We start from the raw sequence: 26305 nt of genomic DNA, 5'->3' as shown, positions 1-26305 counted from the left end.
GATTGTGGTTGGTGCACATAATAGCTAAAGCTGAGGAGTAAATTGCAAGTTCCCCATTGAATATAACTATGAAGAAGTCATCTGAAGAGTTTACATAAAATGAACAATGCTCTTAACATATTTAAGAACTTTTGTGGTAACAAAATATTTTTTTATCACACATAGCCTTGGTCTAGAATGTGTCCCTCAATTTATTTGAAACGCACAAATCCAATGTATATAATACAAAAAAAACTATGATGTTTATCACAGAACGTTTGATTATATGAAAGGCATCAGTAATATTCAAAACCCGAAGCACATGAACACAGGTTAACGGAAGAAAAATGTTTTCTTCGATATCAAATATGAGCGTTAAAGGTACATGATTTTAAGAGAGGCAGCCTAAAATTACACCGAAGTACGGCTCTAAAAAAAAAAAAAAAAAAAAAACCACAGACGGGTAGTACAGTACAGTTTGAGCTTTCAAACTGTTGAAATTGAGAGGATTATGTCAATCTTAGTTACTCCCTTCCTGTAAATGATTCCTAAAATTGGTACCTCTGGAAGACTAAAACTTAAAAGTATATAGTGCTTGAGAGTGAAAAGTGGATGTTAGCCACGCTCAACTCCCCCCCCCAAAAAAAACCTGTTAATATTTTTAATTGACCAATGAATGACAAGTCTATCCATCCATTTTCTAACCACTTTAACCAATACAGGCAACAACACACCCGTGATCTCATCCCAGTAAGCAATGGGTGAAAGGTGGGGATACACCCTGGACAGGACACCAGTCCATCACAGGGTACACACACCACAGCCAGCTTATTTAGCACTATGTCTTTGGGCTGCGAGATTTTCATTTTAGAAAATCTCTAGAACTAAGAATCCTTATTTTCTCAGGGTCCAGCAAATGGACCACCATTTTAGCCTTCTGATCTCATGTTCATGATAATGTAGTTTTCTATTGTAAATCTTTGTGCTGTTACTAAGTCTTCCTGGTGGCATTGACAATTAAATACTTAAATGGTTTGCCTTTCCTTATTCCCTGAATTTATAACCTAAATTTTGAATAAAATATTCAGCAAGCTCTTCTTACTTTCATAAGTTTTTTGTAAACCCCAAGTTAGTAAAAGGTAAACTTACAGTTCCCCTCTAAACATGTAAGAAAAAGTATCATGTTCAAAGTTTCGGTAGTTAAACGACTACAAAATACAACTTTTTGCAAACTTTATTGAAGCAAATTATGTTACTGTAGTAAATTGTTACAATGTACCCATAGGATAGAGTATACAGTATGAAAAAATTTACATTCAATTCCAAATTAGTACAGACAATCAATTATCAACAATTGGTGATCACATAATCCTGAGGAATCAAAACAGAACATTACTTCCGCCCCCACCACCCCCCAATGTGTAAAAAGGAAATGGGTTACCACCCTTTCATTGAAAGAAATCTGTCAATCATATCAAAAGATCTTTCTGGCTGATCGTAAGGTAAGATGTGTCCCCCACCACGGACAATCACCTAAAAAGAAAGCAAAGAATATATTTTATTCAAATAGGCCATTTTCAATTAACTACATAGTAGAGAGTCACTTTATGGCTTACCATTTTTATGTACTGCATTTCTTTGCAAAACGGAAATAACTCGGAACTGAAATTTTATCCAGAATTGCTCCCGAGATCACAGTAGGGCTGACAGCTTCGCTTTGAAGTAAATTTCTGCTTAAAAGTCCAGTATTTGGAACAAATCAGAATTAAAAGGCATTACAACGTTCTTCAAAGTTTAGTACAATGACGGAATTATTCATTTGAAAAGACTATACGATTAAACTAGAGGCTGAAAGACCTAAAATGAACTAGTTCAAATAGGTAGCTGCGTCAGCATGCATAATCTGCAAAGGTTTATTCCGTGCTGAAAAGAGAAGGCTCCACAGCTGAAATGTTGCATTTCTTTTCTTCTCTTTTCAGCATGGAATAAACCTTTTTGTTCCTAAAATGAACTAGGCAGTCTGAAAAACCTCCCAGTGGCATGTTTTTAAACGCCACTGTCCTGGTTTTCCTCTTCCTTAAAGGGTTGAGTCGCTTTACAGCAGATATGTGGTACAGAAATTATGCACTCAAAATGAAAGTCAGAAAATAAAAGAGAAAATACATTTAATGTTGTGCCACACTAATTAGTACATTTTGGAAAGCAATACATCTAAGATTCACCATCCTATAGGCTAATATCAGCCATCAGTCAAGCTTTGTGCCCTGAAACAATGAATTTTATACAAATCTTAGTCAACAGGATAAATCAAGAGCAATTACTGACCTTGTCCTCATCATTTCAATTTACCAATGCTTAGATCACACAGTGATTTATTACTACCTGCCTTCATATCCGACTGAGTTGCAATATTAATTCTTGTCTGCCTGACATTTGCTCTTGTCCTTGTTTTTTTGTCCATTTTCTGTGTAACATTTGAATCTTCTCCAAGACGTTGTTAGCTCATTTCTGTTCAGGGTCTCGTTTTCAACTTCTCATCTTAATCTTTTTAGATTTTCCCCCTCCATTATTTACAATAAGACATGACAAAGGACAGTAAATATAAACCAAACTAAGCAAGATACAGGATGCAAGAATTAAAAACAAGCCGTCCACACCTCACAATTAAGGTGGCAGAATTAGTGTGTCACCTAAACATACATAACCCTCCCTTCCAAAGTAGGCATTACTGTGATGTGTCATACCATGGTCTTCTAACAGGGTGTGGATGCATAACTGGCTAGAAATGTACTTTGCTGACCAGCACATTTTTGTCACAGTACAAAAAGCAACAGTGGAAATTACCCAAAACGTTATTCACCAATGGGTTGTTAAAATGAAAAGCCCACCTATTTATTACACTTCTGACTTTTGGATGAATATTTGGTGTCCACCTCTAAACACATTACTAGTTAAAATTCCACTGCACCTTGGTCACAGGTTTATCTAGACCATCAAATAACACTCAAATTACTGCTTAAAATAGCACAGTTGAGGTCCTAACCACTGATTCTAATGGCTATGCACAGGCTTTTAAAAGTTTTAAACAGTGTATTAAAATTGTAGGGGTAGATTTTACAAGCCCAATTTTATTTAAGATTATTGCTGTTAAACATCTGTGAAGACTTGCTTTCTGAGCCATTGTGAGCACCCTGAAATAAAGCACACAGTCATGATGATGTCTGCTTTCATAGGGTTGTTACAGTATCTGCATTTCAAACTACACACCTCATTTTTACTGGGGTTCATACTACATACCTTTGTCATATTGCTGCACCCCCTGTCCTCCATTTATATGCTAGGCTGTTTATCTAAACTTCCTTTCCGTTTCTGCTAGGACACTACCAAAATAATTTACACATACCCTATACAAGCACTGCTTTAATGGAATGGAATTCTCTCCTTACCATTTACAGACTATAGTTATATCTTTCCGAAGCCTTGGACAGATAGCTACTATTTCCCCTCAATTCTGTCTGATTCCACGCCAGCTTACTTTTAGTTATAAATCTGACCACATAAAACACTTTGCTCCATGATTAGACCCTTATAGGCTTTTTTCTGCCTAATCCTTCGATATATTTTTAGCACTCATTTGATTCACATGGAATCGAAATGTAAACGGCCTATTTTGTGACTACACATCCATTCTCTTTTATTCTGTGCAGCTTGAAGCAGAGGCTTGAAGTATGATTTTAAGAGCAGGGAAAAGGTTACTAACTCATCTTTTGAGCTCGAGTGCGGACATACCCCTCCTGCTCCTACTTATGTTATTCCCATTTTTTTAAATATCTATATTACATGCCAAAGAATGACTCAAATGTTCTACATGTAACTATAAAATGATGAAAGTGGGTTGTGAATCAAAATTCACATTCACAATTTGCTCTGTCGCCGTTTCCTTTTTCTTGTCCTCTCTGGTACAGCGTGTTGTAACCCACTTTAAAATGGAATTACAAAGAAACTATTCAGGATTTTTTTTGACAGTGCTTCCTGTCACCATCTGCCCAATTTGGGAATACTTAAGTATCTAATGTTCCCACATTACTTTCTCCTTCATGCTGTGCTTCCTCTTCAAACACCAGCCAAACCACCAAGGTTGACGAGATGTTACTTATTAGATTATGCGGAATGTGTTGCAACGTGTCCTTTGTTGCCAAAATAATTGGCAAATGTTAAAAGTTGTCTAGATTAAAAGCTTTTGAGGCAATAAAATATAAGGCCACAAAAACTTGTGGGAACTTTTGTCACTGGCAAACAAAACTAGCAAGAAAAACAATACTCTGCTCAGGAGGCTGTCAAAATGAGTTGAGCCATGTTTCTTTCCAACTTTAAATTACATTAGAGTGCAGACAACAGTGTAATCAGAACACAAGCAAAGTCTTTCTGTAGTGCCGTAACAAAGCACGCTAGCTGGATTTCTGTCACAGGCATCACCATTTTGATCCTGCCCACGCAATAGTAGTGACAATGGTCCGATTGCTACAGCAGGATTGAGGGCTATTTCTTTCCAATTTTTTTTATGGAACTGTGCCATTTTAAGATAACATTTCTATTTATACAGGGGATAATGAAAGATTGCCTTGAGTGAGAAGAATTCAGTTGGCAAGGATAATGATGTGCACGTGTTATGTATTGCAACTACAAGTAAAATACCTTTGCGTGACACCCCGTAAATGTCAGAGCGATCATTAGGTTTAAAGAGCCACGACTTAGTCCGAGAAGGGTTGAAAAACTCTAGACTTACAACAGAACTGCAATCAAATGAAACTGCACTTTGTCACTGAAGCACTATAATTGGAGACAAAGGTCAGTTGTCTGGTTTCAGAAACAGAGATGTACTGGAGAACGAGAATATCTGTTGAATTGTGCTGTAATGCATACACACAGCTATTACCAAAACTAAAATGAAGAAATGAAAAGCATTCTAAAAACCTAAAGCTTGGCAAAAAATCTATTAACTACAGCAGGTGTAACAGTGGGCAACTGAAAACACTTTTCTAGCTTATTTTATACTAATAGGGCCACAAAAATCATTCATTCAAATGAGACCAGTCACCCGTTTTCATAAGGCAAGTATCATTGTACTTCAATGCCAGTTCTTAAATGATGGAACTAGTCAGTTCCCACCCCTCCCAAAAAATATATCGACAATTTTACAACCAGGTTTGGTTTTGGTATTAGTTATGTGTCCATGAAAAGCAGTTGGTCCAGTACAGTACTGTACGTCAAAAGAATAAATGCTTGAGTTCATCATTGTTCATTTTAAAACGATGGTTACACTGGTCCAGTTTATCATTTGGGATCAACCCAAATTTTAGTTTTAGGTGCAAAAATATCTGCACAAGATCAGTTAGTGACATATTACCATGAAGTAGAAGATTCAAATGAATGGTGGGCATGTTTTACCAGTGAGAGGTGCTCTCTTTTTTTTTTGTTACCTGACAGAAATCTCCGACTTGACGGACATAGCCAGCAACTTCTCGGTCGCCGGGGCGGACTTTCCAGTAGAACCGGGCGGCCTTCTTGTAGTCCTCCACTTTTGACCACGGCACAGTAGGAAGAAATCGCTCAGTGAGTGGGGCGGCTACTATAACATCGAGCTGCCCACTGTACATCAGTACCTGATTGAGGGGGAGAGACAAATTTAACAGTCAGTAGAACCACAAATGACTGCTTCAGTTTCCCACTTTACCTTTTAGTCTGTAATCAGCAACTCATGGTAGGAGGCTAAAAAAAAGTCAACGTGGCACTTTATCTACATTTTTAGCAGCACATTCTTCCTACTCCCCGCTTTGAAAATGTTCAAAGCTTTTCTCCAAGCTTGTTGCATGCAGTTTTGGCCCACTTCCCCCAAAATGTTTTTAACAGCATTTCCTGCAAACAACTTTGAAGCAGCGTAATCCTAAGGGAAGCCATTTAAAACATTTCAGCACGAGAGGCATTTAGGGTCTTTTATCCTTGTGTAAAATTTTGTCACGTTTCATGTAAATGGTGAAACAGGAAATGCAATCATGGAACTTGCTGGTTTCCTTAATAAAGGGAAAGTCAGAGCAGTTAGACTAAATTCACTTAAATTCTCCAAGAAGATGTTTTCTTCCAAGACTTTTCATGTAATGCAGATTACATGCAAGGGTATAATGCAAACGAAACAGTAGATTTACAGTTATACTAGTGATCACATGGGGATTTAAGTAGCTGGCCGATACACACAGGAAGCACTGTTAATACTATATGGTTTATTGGACAAGCCTGACATTGTCAAAAATGTCAGTGCAAAGCTAAAACAGATGCTTGCTGGACTTGCTTTGCTGCTTCTCAAGAATCCAGAGAAGGACAGGTTGATAACGGAGGTTGGAGATGGGAAATCCAATTGAAACCAAAGCAAAGAGAAACTACACTGAGCTTGTTACAAAGGATTTGGCCAGAAAGTCTCTACCAACTATTTTGTCAGAAAATGCCTAGCAGTTCCATAAGAATAAAAAAATAAAAAAATGCATTCTGCAGATTCTTTCTTACCCAGGTAAGCACTTGCCATAGGTTTTGTATTCAATTTGGCTCAACTGGTGACATACTAATCATGTCTAGCAGTAACACGTTATAGAATGTCTCATGTGCCAAGACAAGTTGCAGAATTACAGGTTGATTTTATATTTTTTTCATAGTTCTTATACAGGTAATTTACTATAGGCTTTGCTGATGTGCTACTACAGTATATGAAAAGAAATCTGATTTTAGGAATGTAGAGAGATTAGTATTGACGTTTTCAAAATTATCCTGTTGTGACCAAGAGGAGTTCACTGATGACAATCGATTTCTAAATAATCTACTTGCAGATTTCTGAACAGGCAAGAGCAAATATCTATCAAACATCTATCAACATGCATACAGAACCTATCAGTTTGGGTTGATTTTGTTCACACAGAACAACTAAAGATTACAACCATTTTAATTGAGAACAGATTTCTTCTATACTCTTCTTTCTAAGGTCAAGAAAGGCATTAATATTAGCTATTATTAAACAATCACAGATGAAAAATATTCTATTTTATCCTTTGCATTCCAAAACACACAACAGTGAGCTAAATGTGGTCATGTTTTAAATTAGCATTCCACTTAAATTTGTTTAGGTGGAGTTATGAATAATGAAGAAAGACCACTCCATGGTCTACATTACTACAGCTTGCCCCATTTTTCTTGGAATTTTCACAGACAACACTGTGCTCCTTTCCCAGTGATCCAGTGACCCTAATCTCTGACATTCTGTGGTTTCCTGTTTGGGGAAGCATTTGAACAGCAGCCCAAGCTGCTGCACAGGCCCAGCTGACTGAGTGCTCGCCTCTCACGTCTGACTGATTGCGATCACTGAAACTAGACCTCGATACAGATGCTAAAAGCGTTAAAGACATCTGGAAGGAAGCCTTACCTTATGAAAATATGCTCTACTATTACATCTTAATCAACTTTTCTTCATTTTCTCATCAATGTGCACAGTATGTAAAAGGCTGGAGGTGGAGGGTGTTTTTCTACTGCACCATACAGGAAAATTTTCATTCTTCCACTTCCTTGCAGTTTTAAGAAAAAGCTATTAAAATTACCTTTCAGTGTTTAGTGGGTGAGAACAGGAAACATGTTTAAAAAGTGATTTTTAAGTGCAGATTAACCAGCTGTTCCCAAAGTTTTCCTTTCGGATTTACCAAATCCTCTCTCACACCCATATAAAAACTGAAAAGGTGGTTGAACAACAAGAGCTCAATGCACAGCCCAGCTCTCACACTATTGAACAGCTGACACCTGCAACTGCCCACAGTTCTAGACTGTTCCAAGTACTGCACTCCAGGAGGTGAGAGGGGAAATGGGTCTTCAAATCAAATGAAGGATCATTTAAGTATTTCTGAGGTTTGACATAAGACCTTAACATTCCATTATTAAATCCTTTCAGTGTTCAGAAAGTGTTTTAAGGAGTACTGATAAATGGTGCAGCAGAATGTCACTGGTACCGCCAACAGTTTCAACATAATACCCATTTTTATGCTGGAAACGAACTTCAATCATGATTGCAAAGCTCATTCTAATGCAAGATTCATCTCCGTCATATGCAGCAACATCAAAGGCAGATCCCCTGTCCAATAAAGTTTTGACTTCAGAACTAATGTCCTTATCTCACTAAGAGATGGATCATTTTGCAAAACATTGTGTTGAAAAGGTTGTGCTTGTAAAGAAACTGAAGTTTCAATGAGTATAATATTATGGTTTTAGCTATGAAATAGGAATGATTGTGAAAGGTTTCATTCCATTTGGTCTAGACTTCTTGAAGCCCCATTTAATTAGCCTGCAGTTTAACATTAATCAATGACCCTAACCTTACAAAGAGTCAAAGTTCTCCCAGCACAAACCACATGGGATTACTTACCCCTGCAGAGAGCAAGGTATTTGCTGCCTGACCTTTTCCTCAGCGACCTTCGTAAACCGTTTCATTAGTAAAACAGGGATGTCTTAGCACGTCTTGCCTTCTTGACCCTACATTTTGATCAATTAATGCTACTGCAAACACTACTTCACAAATAATTATACTGAAACATCATATGTTATGAATACCAAATAGATTTATTTTTCATTCACATTAGTTAGCTAGTCCAGATATTGCTATTGGTGTACGAAACATCCAAAAGCTGAGGGGTGCTCTGTAAAAGTTGCCTGTAACTATTGCCATTAAAGCAAAGCATTTGAGATTTAGGCTACATGATGTCCAAGGCAATTTTGCCTCTTTTCAATTTTCCTTCTTTTATGGATTTATTAAATTCGAAAGATCTTCACTTTTTACCCCATTCAAGATACTACAAAATGTGTAATTCTATCTCACAGATCAGAAAAGCTGTGCGACTTGACCAACAGAAGGGTTCTTGCATAAAAACAATGCCATTCTGATGAACGGTGACTCAGTGCCATGAATCACCATTAAACTTGTACTGGGCTTTGTTGGAATCCAAAATTGGTTCTCTTTTTTTACCTGGTGTATGTCAGATGTGGTCAGTGATTGGGGGACAAATTCAGAGAACTTTAAATTTTTACTCCAAGTATAAAGGTAGTTTAAAGCAGTGAGTCACAGTGGCACAGTAGTTAATCTTTTTTGTCTTGTCACAAGCAAATAAAGCTTGAAACTCCACTCAACCTCCTGCCTCGAAATTCATTTTGTGAGCTGGCAAATACCCTGAGCTTTGAAACTTGAAATTCAAGTCACGCTGTAAATACTAACAGAGTAGTGAGAAAGGGGGGGGGAAAAAGGCCATTTTTACAGCTTCTTGCTCCAGGGCACAGTCTTGTTCTGCTACTTGTTAATCAAAGCAAACAGTGTTTGTCCTTACTAGAAAAAAAAAAAAAGCCATGAGGTTTCATCAGAAATAAAACGACATTTGTGAATGAGCGCACAAAGGCTTTAAAAAAAGAAGTTATGCAGATATCAAAAAAACTGCTTTTGCATTCAGACCTTTTTAGATGTTTCCAAAACCCTACATGAATTCTTTACCAAATAATTTTCTGCATCTGGGCAGAAGTTTAACCAGGAAAAAAACCCAAACAATGGTCTCCATTGGAAGAAAGGCATTTGGGATAATTTCCTTAAAACACTTGATGCTTTGAAAAAACACATCTTGGCTTGAATAATGTATGTACTTTATAAAGTATCTGACTGAAGGTTATTTACAGCATTATTGGTGTCCATCTACAGCACACTAGCATGCTCAATAGTTAAGATCTATGGTCCTTATTTTATTTTTTTCCAAATTAACAAGGGGGAATGAGGGCACTACTTCAGCAGAACTCAGAACAGCTTTTACACTTTATGGTTCACTGTATGTTTGTGTGGGTATTCTTCAGTTTGCAGTCTCAAGAATGTCTTTATTGTCTATTTACAGTACATAGGAAATAATAAAAAGGGGGTGAAGCAAAACATGTACAGAACTCCGTCACAAAATAAAAATCCCAAAATCTCACAGCCTTGCATCTAAATGATACTAAAACAGGTTTCCATTGAGGGACAGCTGTACAACCGTTGGAATAACAGATTAGAAATTGTAGAAGAAAACAGACCACCTCCAAAAAGGTCCAGTTTCTAAAGTCAATTACATATAGATTCACTTTTAAATGAACTATGGCACATTTTAAAAAAGGAGCTCCTTTCCTTTTACTGAAGCCAGCAAGTGGGATAGTCACAGTGACAAAAGAATCAGTTTTCTGTCGACAAGCATTTGCCAGATGTTACTGTAGCTCATTCCTAGTGCAAAGATCACGCATTTGTTTCATCTGCTTCCTTGCTAGATCTCACTATTACACAGGGCAACAACTTTGTTATACTCCAGATAGACCTTAAACATTCCAGACCCAGATACACACATACTGTACACTACAGCAATGCAAGTTACCCTTTGTTTCAAGTATCTTAAGTGTCAATGAGAACTCACACGGTAGTTATCCATCAGTACTGCCAACCATGGTTTTATGGTCTTCATAACATCTTCCAGCAAGTGCTTTTCCACTTCAGAGCCATCGTGAAAGGTCAGATTCCCCACGTGGATAGATGTCCTTACTTCTATCAATGATAAAAACTGGGAAAAATATCCCTGATCTTCAGGCTCCTGTATGAGGATTGAAAAAGAAAGGAACTGTTAGATTTGTTTTAAAAGTAAATGTAATGCCCCATAATCATAAAGTTGATATATAAACGAACTTTGAACTTAATTCCAGGAAACAGTTAAAACATGTCAACTTGTCTCATCTTTCTGTATTAAAAAAAAAAAAGATGAAAAACGGCCTTAAGTCTGCGAAAGACAAACTCGAAAACCTTAATCAGCAGCCTTTATTAATTCACACATCTCTACATACTAAATTAACTTAAAAATCATGTCTAGTAGATTAAAAAAAAACTTTACTAATGCTTCCTCACAAAACTTTAAGTACATGGGAATGGTAACTATTCTATGCATGTTTTACCCACAATTGGATACATCAAGTGTCAAATTATAGTAAGAATCCAATTAATAACGATTCTAAAAATCATTCTAGTTTTCAGACAGTGCGGACACTGGAAATCACCTTTACCTGGCACTGCAGGAAGTTGAAATAGTTTTTACATCCTGTAACGTTTTCATAAAAGGATGGGTATGGGATAGTGTCTCCATTTAGCAAGATATCAAAAACCTGGGGAAAAAAAACACAAATAAGCCAAGAAACAATTATGTGATGATTAAAATAGAGAGTGTAACACTTCTGACAATGGTTCAAGTTGATGAGAAAATCTGCTCGGTGGTATTTCACTCAGCAGTATGGAAGAGAGACAACTGAAAACACATGGTGGTATTTTCATGTCTCCCCCCCCCATCACAATAGCACTCTTCTCTACATGAAAAATGAGTCTTCAGTTAGAAACAGAAACAAAACGGGTAACACAATGCCTGATGCATACCCCTTCTTGACAAAATGAGAAATAGATTTCTATCTCCAACCTCATACTTCCCAGTGAGTTAAGCCACAGCTGGACTCAGCACCTTAATTTTCTGCAAAAAGGTCTTAATTATCTGGGATTTACAAAAAAACATTAAAGTGAATGTTTCAAATCAAGCAATAAATGCACTCACAGATGCATTACTGGTAGTTTTAGATCTCAATTACATGAGAGAGATAGACACATCTTGAGCCGGTAACTTAAAAGGAAAGTGCCTGCACATTTGGAGGTCATTAGTGCACAAAGAAAAACTCCTTTATGGTTACCAGCAAACCTGAACTTCAAATACTAGCAATACCATTTAAAAGAAGCCCTGCTACACTGCACTTGGACCTAGAAAGCCTACACAAAAACTCTTAAAAATATCAATAGATTCGGGTTAATAGTAACAAAGAAATCCAGTAAGTGCAGTTACCAAAATATATGATTAGAAGTATGATTAATTGGGAGTTCATGGTTCCATTAACAATCCACAATGATCATTGTGTACTGTAGGTAAATTTTGCCACAGGAGCTTTTCCGTTCCATTTTAGAACTAAAAATCCATCCCTCTGGTAATTCCTCTTTTGCATGTTTTTTTAATCTGTAAGCCATGTGCCAGGTCATTCTCTGTAACCGCCCCACTCCACCCCCCAAGAGCTAATTATACACCAGACAGTCTGAACTGTAGGTGGCTAAGATTTGCCTAGTGGTAATTTAGAATGGACAATAACTAGCCCCACATCAAAAGACATGCGGCAGTCTCCTAGAAACTATGGAGCTATGCTCTGCAGCTGCCGTGTTTCTCCTTGCATTTCGCTTCCACCCACTACATCACGGCTCCTGCAAAAGAAATTACAGTTTATCCCCTCCCCATCACCCATATCTTGGACAGACTTTGAATAAGCTGATTCAACAGACAACACAAAGAAGATGCGCTGTAGTCTGTATACTGTTTGCACACCAAATTTCGGCCATCAAGATGGTTTTCACTTTACCCACTGAGAGATCTGGAATGGAAAGGACAACTGCGTCAATACATTGCACCTAAACTGTGAAAACCTGTTGGTCAAAATCATAGAGGACAGATGACAACAGAAGGGCAAGTACGACAGACAGTTAAAACACTAATAGCTGAACAGAGAACTTGACCCTGTATTGCATTATACCAGCTTATAAACTGATGATAAAATATAATAACATCACTTTATTAACCCCTTACAATTTCTTGCATTAGGAATTTGTCTTTTCACATACCCCAGCTTGCTCTCCATGAGACACAGACACACAGATAGGAAGAGAGCCTGGGGTCAGAGCGCAGGGTCTGCCATTGTACAGCTGTACATTGTACAGTTGGGGTTAAGGGCCTTGCTCAGGGGCCCAACGGAGTAGGATTCCTCTGCCGGCTGCAGGATTTGAACCGGCAACCTTCCAGCCACGGACACAGATCCTTAGCCACAGAGCCACCGCTCCGCCTGTGATAACTTGGAGAAATAACTTAGAGAAGCTTCATTCAATGGGATCTCTCCCCCCCCCCACCCCTTTAATACTCTCAATGACACGCAGTGCTTGCGACTATGCAGCAAGTTTCTAAAAGGGCTTAAAACTTCTGGCCCCCATTAAAACTCCCTGCTGCTCAGCTGGTTTAAATTGTTTCGATGCAGGAATGGTTCACTGGAGCTTACTTCAAAGGCTTTCACCCACTTCTGCTGCTGGATGTAGGACACCCCCAGGTCAGTTTGCTGCTGGACAAACTGTTTCTGCATCTCATCCACAATTCCAGTCTGGTACAGGAACTCAGCGTAGCCACCCAGCATCTGGCCATTGCACATTGGGAGAGAGGGGGGGAAATAGGTTATTCCTAAAATAGAGAACAATCAGCTTGTATCTCACAATGACTGCAAACCACCAAAGTTTGATTCTACAAACCTATAGAAGACTAAAGCATGTGGAAGGAATTAGCAATAGAAAGTCATTATAAAGCCCTGTTGCGGAAAAGTCCCCCCCACACACACACACACAACTCACTCCATCTAATTACCCCCCACCCCCCCCCCCCCAAAACAATTACCCACCGTTTCAGGATCACAGAGGCCATCTCCAATCATGACTCCTTTAAAGTTGATTTTGACTTTAGCAGAGGGGTTATGCGTGTGGATGTAGTAGCCAATAGCTGGGACATATTTCCCTGCATAAGACTAAAACAAAACAAAAACACACAAACTTCAGTACAATCACCACCATAAAAAACACATCAGGATTAGCTCCCCGGCACCTGTAACTAGGAATTTTTTTTACCTTGTAACAGTTGACTTTTTTGTAACTAAGGAGTTTAAAATCTGAAACATTCAATGTCTTTTATTGGGATAGGATCTTTTATTTGGAGAATCCTGATGAGAAAGATTCAGAGAGAAAAAGGTCTTTATTTAAGACACCTTTGTTAGTCACATGTTACCACAGCAAATGCAGCTAGAAGTAAAATTACAGCTCAAATTGTAAGAACCTGCCTGTCTGAAATCAAATTAATTGGGATGAGGTTTATTATGAATCCCCCTGGACTGAACTTTCATAATTTCCACCCAGTTATCTGTACAGTATTTCTTCAGGATGCAATGGAAAGATCCGTTTCCTCTTTAAAGGATACATTTGTTGCTTACAGTGAGACCTCTTACTGTATGTCTCACTCAATTCAACTGTTGAACTCTTTCGCAAGGTGCAATTCGAGAAGTGTTAAAAACTGTCAACGCATTAACCAACAATAATCCTAGGAATGCATAAGAAAATATCACTTCCCTTCCTTTGTTTTAACTGATGGAGTTAACCTCACATTTCCAAAAACTGGATTAAATCAACACTCTTCATCGGTCACAGTTTACCAACTAAGAACTAGGGCATGTCTGCCTATTGGAGACTTCTCCTTTTACTCAACAGAAAGTCCCTATCAGGGACTGTTGTTTGTATTCAGCATCGGTTATTAGGGTCGAACCGGTCAGTTTTGTTTTAGAGTGATCTGAACATGACCTCACCTTAGAAATAAAATGCTTTGCAATGCACGATTAGCTATTGGCATTCAGCTATCAAGGAGGCAGTCATGAACAGAATAAAAGGTCTGCCAACACAAATCTTTGCAGCTCTTCTGGACTTGGGATGAAAAAGGTATACAGTACTTTGTATGTAGCTGAACAGACAGTGCCCATTAAATGGCAGCTTCTTAGCCAACAAGAAAACCAATTCTTGCTGAAGTAATGTTTGCTCTTTCCAGCATAACATCAGAAGATGAGACTTAACTGTAATGAACTGCAGATGAAAGAAATCACGAACCGAATGCATTTCTAATTAAGCATTGTGTACAATTCATCAGTTCCCTGTTGCCGTGCACATCTACAGATGGACACACAACTGCATAAACCACAAAGCACTTTGTTGTCGATCAACAAAGACATATTCCCTGGATAATTATCAAACAGTATTTATTTGTTCCCATAGATCTTTCAAAAAGGCCTGCCTATTAATCTCAAACTGTATTCATAAACCTCTTTTTAATAAAGAGATCGCCTCTTTCTTTTAATTGCAATACAGACTTGTTCAGATCATACTTCGTAATGGTTATTAGTTTCTCTTACCAGGTTAAAGATCTAAAGTTAAAAGCAAAAGCCTGAACACTGGTTCAATTGCACTAGATACGGAGAAATGCCATGTTTGATTGTTTTGTGTACATTTCTGCTCTAACTATCATTTAGAAAAAAATGGCAGTACTGTATATCAGTTTTAGGGACTAACAATCTCCTTGTCACAGTCTTAAGATATTTTTTAAACATATGCTTTCAGATTTATATACAATAGGTGTATTTATAAAAATCACCTTAAAACTGATGTACCGTAAGAGTTATGTTACTCAATATTTACTGTTGTACAACCACAAATATGACTCCCAACTGAATTCTCCCTTGGGAATGACCAAGTGTGAGAAAAAAAAAGACAAAGGAGAACAGGCCTACCTCTCCTGTGGCATAGAAATCATTTTTCTGATACTCCCAGTATATCTGAAAGAACTGTGTAAGAGCACTGTGAGAGAAGCAGAAAGAAAACATTATCTCCAGTCCTCTACACATCTGAGAAACAACAGAAATAAACAAAAGCAAATTTGTTTAAATACAATTCCACGTCCAACCTGTATAAATCTCTCCCCACGTCGTCCTGATTCCGTGCAAAACCTTTGTCATCGTCCGTGAAGCTGAACCCAGTGCCAACCTTGGGAAGAGAGAAAAGCATACAATAACTGAATCTCCTTGTCACCCAGCTCCACACTCTGATGGAAATCAACACTTTATGAAGCTTAAGTACATATTCCTTATACAAGCAAGCCATATAGTAAGAGATGAATTGCATCCTGCATTTTAGATTTGCAGTAATTCATGTTAAAAATGACAAGACACAGGAGCTCAGAGATCATCCCAGACAATTCTAATTTGTAGCATTATCTTGCAGTTACTAAAAGCCACTGCAAAACTGTTTTTGAGCTCCATTTAATATCGCAAGCATTCTTTTTTTTTTTGCTAAAAAAGGATCAGCCCTCAAACTGCTTAAGAAATTTCGTTATGAAAAAAAAATGGCTGAAAGCCTATTTTGACTATCACTTGGCTTGCCGGGTAAACCGCGAGAGGGGAAACGGGGTGCATCCACACGGACTCCAGCTTTGCTGGGGGTTCAGCCACATGCATGTCAAGAAACATGTGGCATGTGTTTGCGATAATGGTTAAAGGAAGTTCTTCCAAACAGATGTGAAAGGTCAGCTATATATATTCCCACTGAGATGGAACACTGACATGTGATGTCTGACAGAATCCTATAGTCCCATATTAGCATGCCCTCCATAGAGGAGCAGAGAGACAGGGTCAAAAAGCAGCAGCTGGGAAAGGTTTAGAAAATGACAGTTTTAACCAATAACAGACAATGCAGACTGAAAATTTATAAAATAACCCATTAGTGGAGAATTTTACATTCGCTGCAAATAAACAAAAGAATTCCATACAAAAACCAGCAGTTACAGTACTTCTTAGCAAGTGAACACTGATTTAAACCATAAGACCACAAACACAGTGGGAACTCAATATACTGTACCCACTGAAAGCCAGATTGTGGTCGCGGAAGCTACACGGATATTGTCAAGCCTGCTTATTAATTTTCAGAACAATACCAGTTAATTTCAGTGCAGTGCTAGAAGCAGGTTGGTTACAAAGCTCTGGATGTTTACCATGTGGTGTGGATTCAAATCTTACAACATGTTACATACAAACAAAGTAACGTACTGGGTTATCAATGTAGAGCATCGAATACTTGTCGGTCCATGGAAAGCTCCTTATACCCACTGCAAATAGACATACGATCAGGTTATTTTTAGTGACATTTCAAGCACGAACAAAGGAAAGATAAACATTACTCAATACGAGCGATCACTTCAAAGTCTGGCATTCCTACACCTCATGCCAAATCTATGACGCTAATTCACATTCACAGGTGTTCAGGCTTAAGAGCCTTCGCAGAGCTGCAAGTTGAAATGTTGCATTGGGTTCGCCTACAGATGAGAATTTACATTTTTACTTTTGAGAAATCTCATCACTCTTTGAATTGGCCAAAACAAAGGTTACATCCTTCTTTAAACAAGACTCACTTTCCCTGTCATCTGGCAGTCCACAACGCAGGCAGAATAACCTCCTAAACTGTGGAAATAAGACTGTGCACAGGGACGACTACAGCCTTGGCTCCGATTCCCAATGGCATGAGCTGCTGTTGCTTTAGTTGGCACAGGCCACACACAAACCCTCATCCAATTGTTTCCCTGCTGTAGATGACCATGTCTGCAGTCTAGACTCCAGACATGACAACTAATGAACTTTAACCTGCTTACAATTCAAGAAAGGTTGTCACACCTAGTGATGGCATTAAGCGCTAGAATTTCCCAGTTTCACAGCCAAACAAAATGAAAAGAGAGCATGTCAAAGCCTGCATTCTTACGGGAATCTACAAACTCATTTTAAAGAAGGATGTCTCATTAAAGTATGGTGTCAGACACTGTCTGAACTTTGTTAACAGGCTTATTATTCTATATTTGAGAAGCGAGTGCTTTAAGCTAATGCAGTAACTATTAGATGGCACAGCAACTGGCACATTGCACCACAATCATGCCAACATGAAACGATTCCCATAGCTTTTAGCGATGCCTGCTCAAGGGTCACTGCTAGAAAAACAGCTAAAGTTTAAATGATACGGTGCCATGACACTGCTTTTTCCAGAAGAGCTATATTATTTAATCATACAGTAAATGCCTGAATATTGCATGCAGTATCAATCCTTACAGCATATTACTATATTTGCTTAGCAGAAAAAAAAAACTAGTCAGTATTTTATAGTTTTCAAAGGCTGACATATTCAAGTATTTAAAGGTTGGTTTAAAACCAGTTGCAAGATAATAAAATGCCTAATGTACATTTTCACTGTGATAGCAGTGTTACCACTTTCTGGTCAACAAGACTGATCCTGGTCAGTGTTGGAATGGAAGACCAAGGTGCTGGTGTGAGTGGTACACTTCCTTCTGCACCAGAATTCCCAGTCTGACACATCAATATGTTCACAGGGGACAACAGTTTATGCCAATCTTTGGGTGATACTTTAAGCCCTGGTCTAAAATACTAGGTTATTTAAACTCTTATAGCATTGTTCATCAGAGTAGGAGTAAAATCCTGTCTTGGCTAAATTCCACTCTGGCTTTGCACCATCTGCCCAACATCAAGGTCCTCCTTCATTAATTTGGTGAATCAATTTCTTACTTCTTACCTACCTGGTAGAGTACATGCAAGTAAAACACACAAGTCTATTACAAATAGTTTTAATAATCCTTAACACTTACCTGTCAAGTTTTTGTATACAACATAAGGACCATGTTCAACAAATAGCCCAAACATTGAGGTACCTCCTGGACCACCCTGAAGCCATAACAACACTGGTGCAGTCTCAGGGCTTACCTAAACAGAAGACACAGGCCTAGTTCAACTACTGTACGCAAAGAATATACAGTACCTTTACACATCTTGTACCCATACAGTGAAGTATACAGCGGCTCCCAGCTCTTCCATTGAAAAGAGCAGTCACAAACAAGAGAAGGCCCTTCAGTCCATCCAGCCCATTTGGAAATTAACAGCTAAATGATTCAAGGATTTCATCCAGCTGTTTCTCGAAAGAAGCCAGAATATCAGTTTCAAGTATTTGGCTGGGTAGCTTTTTCCACGTTTTAACCCTTAGGACAAAAAAAAAAGTGTATCCTGTTTTCTAAATGCACTTCCACATAGTTTGTCTCCTCTGGCTCATGTTTCACTGCTCATTCTGAAGAGATCCTATAGGTTGATTATGAGTGCCCTGGAGGATTCTGAATATTTTTTTTATCAAGTCCTCTCATAATCCTGTCTGTTCACGAGTAAAGGTTCAATCCCTTTAGTCCGTCAGTGTAGGCATTCTCTAAAGTGATTACCCTTATTCCAATCATCTGTAAATGGAAAAGATTGCCAGAACTGTTTTATTCAAAACAAAAAAAAGTGTGCATCCATTCGCACATGCAAGATTTGTTTAAAATCACTGAAGAACAAAGGAAACTTACATTATGACCATACCCCTAATATTTTTTTCCTAAAACATTCCATGGAGGAGTACAACAATACTTGTAATCCAGAAAATGACTGAGTTAATGTTCCGGGGCAGCCCTAAGCTAAGAGCAAAGCTCCAGGGAGACAGAAATCAGGAGAAATGTATGCAAGACGCCATAAAGGGCTTGAGAACTGACGAAGACTTGCTGTAGCTGCAGCTCAGTATAAATGGTTCTGGTACTGTAAGTTTGCTAAACTTTGTTTTACGACGTTATTTTTATGTGTTATCATAGAGATATGGAAGGAATCAGAATGGCGCTTAACCTTATTCAAGTAATGAGTCAGTTATTCTAGAGCTGTTAACACAAAAAAAAAAACTTACAAGGTCATTTCCATCGGCAGTTCCAAACACTTTTATATAAAGTCTTTTTAACCACCTTCAGATTTTGAATAACTTAGTACTTTGTTGACCTGTGTGAATATTTGTATGTCAAAGACATACAGTCCACTAAAAGTACATCCACTGCAAAAAATAATGCTTCAGTTAGAGGCTTTTAGAAGCCATTTTAAGTCATTTTCTCTGGAGTATAAAAAACTGGATTAAAAGTTTACTTTTACATATTAGCAAATTGGTGCCCCTGAGAAATGATGGTCATCCGCTATGTCCGACGATGACAGTTTAACTTTTGTGCAGCTCATCTGTTTGGAAGATGAGCTGCACAGAGAAACCTGTGCAGGAGAGCATTTTTTAAAGTGGGAAAGCCGTTGTACTGGGGCAGTCCCACTTTCTTGACCTCAGAAGCCTGGGTCCAGTGGTACAGGTAGTCATCACAACTGGAGACTTCCTTGGTTGCAGTGACGCCTTTTTGTCCCATCACACTATACTGGGGCATTAGGAGCTACACAGACCATGGGGTGAGCGCCCCCTGCTGGTCCCACTAACACCTCTTCCAGCAGCAGCCTTAGTTTTGCCCAGGAGGTCTCCCAAACAGGCTCACACCTGCTGAGCTTCAGTGGGCTGCCAGTTGTGAGTTGCAGGGTGATATGGCTGCTGGCAGCCCTAAGAAATACTAAATTATGATGTATCCCACAATGACATGAATGGATATTCATTAATACATTGTTGGGAAATTAAGGGACTTTTATAAATGGAAGACAAGGCTCCAACAAGCGCATCCACATGATTTTTGGTCCTGTCACAGTAAAAGGGTGACATAAACAGGAAGCAAACTCAAGTCTTGCAAATATTAGTTTATGTACAAACCAACAGAAACTTATTCATAAACTATTTGGAAAGACTGCAAGTCCATGAATAAAGGTCTTCTAGAGAGCAAAGCTCAAAGATAAGCCAACCTGAGTGCAAACTGTAACAGACTGCACCACCTTGAACAGGTGCTATTGATAGTCACTTTGGATAGGTCTGCCAAATTAATAAATGCAAATGGAGTTTGCAGGCTAAATACTTTTTTAACCAGAGCCCCCTACATGATAAGGAGTTTTTTTTCCCAAACAGTTTCTGATCCATTGCACATGTAAAAATTAATGTAGCAACTTTTCAAGTGCAAATTTCAAAAAGCTTTGTTGGTTGATGTAACCTGCCAGATTAAATGCAAATTGTGCAACTATTCATTAGAATTTTCAGGAGTGTCATATGGACATTTTGGTTGACAAGACCCCACATTTTTTTATAAATTGAACCATTTATCAGGCATACGGAGACAGTCTATCATGAAGCTTCATACTTTCTGCCTGGCAGCCCAGTCTTTCAACATAAGCAGTTTCAAAAGTGGGAAGAAAAAATAAAGCTTCTCTACAATCTCTATAAACTTCCACTATCATGGATACCTTTGGAATTAACATGGGCATGGAGTCTTTGATCTTGAGCAGTTTGCATAGAAGTCTGTTTTTAACCTGCAGCTGGTGACCTGCTTAAGACCGGAAAATTATCACTGCAACTTGCAAGGTGCAAATCAGTACCAGCTTTAGTTGTTCAAGAGATTCAATTACTGTAGTGCTTGTGAAGACAGACAGCTTGATGTGCGAGAGTAAAAACAGAGGACCAGCAGCATACAATAAAGTGTGCTCACTAGGAAGATAGTAACCATATTAGGACTTAATTGACCAAATGTATTTCAAGCAGGAGATCTTTGCGTGATGGGGCTTGCGTTTCAAGTTTGACCAATGGCGGACATAGAAGTTTCAGACACAAAATGACAAGTTTGGTTATTAACAAAGTCTGAAAGTTTGGAGTCAGTCTGAGCAGCGGTTCATAAGAACATTTTGACGAGGTTTCAGATGTAAAGGTCTGGCTACAATCTTGGCTGCGGTAAACCTGAAGTATTCGTAACGGATATAATGGCTCATCTTTCTCAGTATGATGATGCTAGCTGGCCTGGTCTTTCAACACCAGGAGCTGTAAAAGTATTTTTTCTTTGAACAAACACTTTAGGTGGTACTACAAAAAGCATAAGCAAATAACAAGCAAAATAATGTTTTATCTTCTTAGAAATAGTGCCACCGTGTGGTTAATCTGACTACACTAAAAGGAAGCCATGGAAAAAATGGATGTGTAACATCAATCACTAAAAAAATCTAAAGTGCATTACAAGTGTTTGTAATTAAATCAATTCTAGTGTTCAATCCTAATCACACTTTCACCAAAACCTCCAGTGCATTCTGCTACTGCCTGGACAGATAGTGTGATGTCTTGAAAAACCATGTTTTTATAAATTATAATTACATGCCAATTAGAGGGGAAGAAACCTTACCTTGGCAGGAAAAAACCAAAAGAAGAGGTTGCTGTTGTAGGTCTTATTGACTGTGAGGTACCCAGAGTAGCTTTTCACATTTGTTCCAGGGAGAGGGCCCACTAAACTCAACGTCCTGGCTAAAGGAGCAAACAGCAGAATTGACACCAAACAAATTTCACATTCCCTCACGAAACGCCAAAAAAGGCAGTACACAAAGAATGCTGGTACTGTACAAACTGTTCCAAAATAGATTAAAAAAAAACACACAAATTTTGCCGTATTTGTGTTCAACAAACCTAGTTACGCCTTTCATTCTTGTTACAACTTTACCACACTTCTTCCTATCAACACCAGTTGTGTTCTTAGCTTAGATCAGGAGCCACTAGACCTATCCTTTGAAAATTCCAATCCTGTCAAAATTATGGGTCATCCTAAATTCTCATTTTCCATATATCTGAGATATTAATAAGTTATTAATTAAGGTCAAGGGAACTCAATTTTTGCCAATGGCCTATGTGAATCTTATAATATAATCTTCATTAAGCACAGCTAAGTGTTCTTTCCTCAGTCCTGTCTCAAAGACCACACTGGTTTTGCTGTGTTTTTCTACAGCTACCCAAATGTTGTGATGAAGTTATAACCCTAACACGGTCAGAACCCCACTTAAAGTAGTAATGAGAAAAAGTTATTGACAGGTTACAGTGATGATTTTCATCATACTTCTCACAACACAATCACAATCTGCTCCATCTTGATTTCTGTTTAGAGGCAAGGGTGTTCTAAAATGGATGCAAAATAAGCATGACCGAAAGGAGTAATTCCGCAATACATTTTTGGAACGTCTGGTTACATTTCTTGAGTGAAAGGGATGTTTTCATTATATCAACATCAGTAAAACACCTTAAGAAAAGCAAAAAAACAACCACATAGGAATGTATAAGGAACATCAGATTTGTTCATTGAATTATATTTTACAGCTTGGAATCAGCATACACCCAAAAGTCAACTGAGAATATCCTAAACGAACTCACGGAAGTTTTAAAAGCCCTTACCTTCATCAATATTCCCCGCTTCCAGATAAGGTGTGAGAAACAGAGGCTGCCCTGGGACAGGTCCAGCTGGTCTGCTCAGATGGGCATTTCTTGAACAGAAAAATCTGGAGCATCTCTTGGCAGAGCTTGGTTCAAAACCAGCCCAAAGGAAGACAAACCCAAGAAAAGCAGTCCTCAGCATCCTACAAAGAACCCATCCAAGACAACAATGAAGGGCTTGCTCATGAAAGTGAGCAATAACATACTGTAACAAAACAATGAGAGTTTGCCTTGATGAATGCCAGAGTACTTTTGCCAAAGAGTTAACCATGTTTATTACACTCATTGTGTAAGTTCTTACCCTTTTGCATTTCCATAGTGCAAATGTGTAGAAAAGGTTACAAACTATCTACAAGGAAGTGCAGTGCACACCCTAGCATTAGTGGAATTCCTTCTCCCATGAAAGGCAAGAAATCAGTTCTTTATGTACAAGTTATAGAATCATTTTAATTGCTTAATCTCAAGTGTGTATATTAGCAGTAGTTTGTATTGTATACTAAGTAAGCAAATGAAAAATTAAGTTCCCCACACTCAAAGCAAATAATAATGAATATGGCTGGAAAAAACAGGTCCTTGTTATTGCAGAACACTGTTCACGCACATGATCATTACGAAACTGAGATATTCGCGACGACCTTTTATGATCTCGATTTCAGTGGATACTTTTCTTTCCATTTATGACACCACTAATGCCCGTGGACATTGCAGAGGATATTCATTTACAAATATGCAATCATAAAGGATTTTTATCAAATAAATACGCAAAACGTGTGACTCGGTACAGAATCCACAGTAACTGCTGCCCTTAGTTATACGTTTCGTCGTCTTATTTAAACTCCCTAATTCTTAGCATAGCGGCGTTACCTCCCGTTTTTACGGTACGCTCTCCCTCTCCCCAAGGCCGGGCTCAAGGCACAGGCTTTTCCGAGGAGCCTCTTTTTCTCCCAATAGGCCCAGATAGCGAAAATGAAACCGCCACGGTTTTGACCCAGAAAGGGTAGTTTTGTAGAGTCGCCGGGACTTTTCGCTTTATTAGTACTTAAAGACACCGAGATCTCGCGTATTTCACGGTAAAATTACATCTCCCGGACCGAAACACTCGCACTGCTACCTGACCTCGTACGAGAAGAAGAATCATCAGTGGTTGCTCCCTGCTGCTAAATGCAGTAAACTTCAGAAGCGAAACCTTAAATTCTTCAAAACAGCAATTTGGAAATGCAGAACAATATAATAATTCGTTTTCACTTCTACCTAACGATTTCAATGTGTGCTGTACACTCACGGGTTGCTATAGGTATTAAACGAAACCTGCATTTCCACAATTACATTCTTTTTACCTCGTGATTTTTTGTAGATTGTTTACAGCACGGTTATTATCTACTTCACCAAAGCAGTACAATTCCGTAAAGGACATATAGTATTAGCTCGCTCTTGCATATTTCAGCATCTCAATCGTATACAAGTCGTGAAAATACTGTAATCATCTTTTTTACTGTGCTTGCAACACACTTGATGTCTGCTTAATAGAACAAAATTAAAGAGTATATAAACTTAATTTTCTGCATTTCCACAGTGCAATTGTGAGGAACGAGATGCAAACATTATATTTTTACCTTCAAAATCAATAACTCCCATCAACTTTTCTTTGGTCAGCCCAGTGTCAAAATGCTCTATTTCAACAACTTCAGCATATAGAAATTTACACAGCATCTCCTCAATTTGGATATTTTTTAACTAAACCGCTCTTACTAGTTGAATAATTGATGATGAAGAGACTCAGGTGGGAATGGCAGAGATGTCTACAAGCAGCACGTTTCACAGAATTGCTTAAGATTCAGGCAGCACACCTGAATGAGGGCAGTCCTGAAACTCAGAATTGGTAAAGAGCTGATACCAATTACAAATCGCCTTTGGCACTGACAATTTTAAAGCAAATTTAGAAATGGGTTATTTTCTGTTTACGTGTGCTCCTATTGTTCAATGCTTGATAAAAAAAAAAACTAGCCTGTGTTGGCTAAATGGTGGACTGTCTGCATTAGGTTTATCTGCTCAAAATATAACAAAACTTTTAAATATAACAAAGTTAAAACGTATAGAAACTTAATTTGATTATGTTAATGATTACTTAATGTTTATGTCATAGTCTGCAATAGTTAAACAAGTATACTGCCTGTGTAGTGGCTCCACTGAAGGTCCAGTTGTGGAGTTGTTTAGTATCTCCTCTTGAAATTTGACTAATAATCCTTTAGTTGAGAAGACAGAACATGGTGGTGGTCAGAACACAGTCAACATAAATTCCATTAAAAATGTATATGAGAGCATTTAAAAGAACACACTGTACATGGCTTTTGAGCTGCTGAATTTCACAGAAACCAGTTTTAGTCAGAACATCTTTTTCTGATGTTGAGACTTAATAGATCCCCTTCCTTTATAATAATTGCAAATGCATAATCATTTGCATGAAAAAATGCAAAATAAAAATGGAGTCTACCCAGTTTTGAATAAGAAACCAAATCCCTGCCAAACGTAAGCTGAAATTTTCATGCTCCTTTCCCTTCAGTACTAACAATGTTGCGATTTTTTCATGTTCATCCCAAGTAAGGCTTATAAATATATGAGATTGTCTAAACATGAGAAATGTAAAGAGACTGTTGTTCTCATTCTCCCAACACAGACCCGGAGTTGTACAGTAACAGGACTTACAGCTGTTACAGTTCCAGCGGACCATTCACCATGCAAAGGTACACTATTTGCCTTTTAAATATAAGCAGGACTACCACACAGCTGAACCCAGGGAACACTAGGACTTGTGTGCTCACGTGACAGTGAAAAACTTTCAAAAGTTTCACCATTGTCAACTTCTTATGTTCTTTTGTGAGGAAATGGGAGAAATGTTGGTTCCCTTTCTGTGTGGAATGTGAAAAGGCAGTACCTTGCACTGATATACTGAGTCTTGTACTAATCAGTCCCGTGAGGCTGCAGACAAGTCATCTCAGTCATCCCCTTGTCCTGAAATGTGGATGTCAAGTGTTACTGAGTAGTTTTAAAGGGAAACTGCAGCCCCGGTTATTAAATCTCAGTAACAAAATAAATTCATTGACTTTATAGGAAAAAAGTACAAATTGTGAATTAAGCACAAAATTGCTGTGGCAAACTCACATTCGAGTTCCCATGAATTGCCACATGATCCAGCCCTTCCTGCTTACTAGTCTCTGTGATGACTAATGTCATGTGATGTACAAGCAGACAAAAACAGGTTGTGCAGCAGAAATGTTACCACAGAAATGATCCATTTGACAGCAAAACTGCATTGAAATTGAAAGCAACATC

At 38.3% G+C, this 26305-nt stretch overlaps 1 protein-coding gene across 5 annotated transcripts; it reads right to left on the bottom strand.

Moving 5' to 3' along the window:
- Positions 1 to 1198: 1198 nt before the first annotated feature.
- On the bottom strand, positions 1199 to 24743 carry cpvl (carboxypeptidase vitellogenic like). Of its 5 annotated transcripts, none has more exons than XM_088601323.1 (13): positions 24589 to 24743; positions 22937 to 23118; positions 21903 to 22021; positions 18405 to 18519; positions 16807 to 16865; positions 15669 to 15748; positions 15496 to 15562; positions 13573 to 13695; positions 13183 to 13314; positions 11116 to 11214; positions 10479 to 10652; positions 5460 to 5642; positions 1199 to 1512 (listed from the first exon to the last, which is right to left on the bottom strand). In XM_088601323.1, exons 2-13 carry the CDS (start codon positions 23115 to 23117, stop codon positions 1417 to 1419), a joined length of 1428 nt encoding a protein of 475 aa, XP_088457449.1. In that variant the 5' UTR covers position 23118; positions 24589 to 24743; the 3' UTR covers positions 1199 to 1416. The 5 variants fall into 5 exon arrangements, with proteins under 5 accessions (XP_088457449.1, XP_088457445.1, XP_088457446.1 ...); XM_088601319.1 differs by lacking the exon at positions 24589 to 24743 and adding an exon at positions 24313 to 24438; XM_088601320.1 differs by lacking the exon at positions 24589 to 24743 and adding an exon at positions 24258 to 24280.
- Between the last annotated feature and the right edge of the window lie 1562 nt (positions 24744 to 26305).

Source organism: Lepisosteus platostomus, chromosome 12, assembly GCF_059453375.1.
Source record: "Lepisosteus platostomus isolate fLepPlt1 chromosome 12, fLepPlt1.hap1, whole genome shotgun sequence".
NCBI classification, from domain to species: Eukaryota; Metazoa; Chordata; class Actinopteri; order Semionotiformes; family Lepisosteidae; genus Lepisosteus; species Lepisosteus platostomus.
Note: the sequence above shows the minus strand (reverse complement) of the source record. Positions and strands in the feature narration are given on the sequence as shown.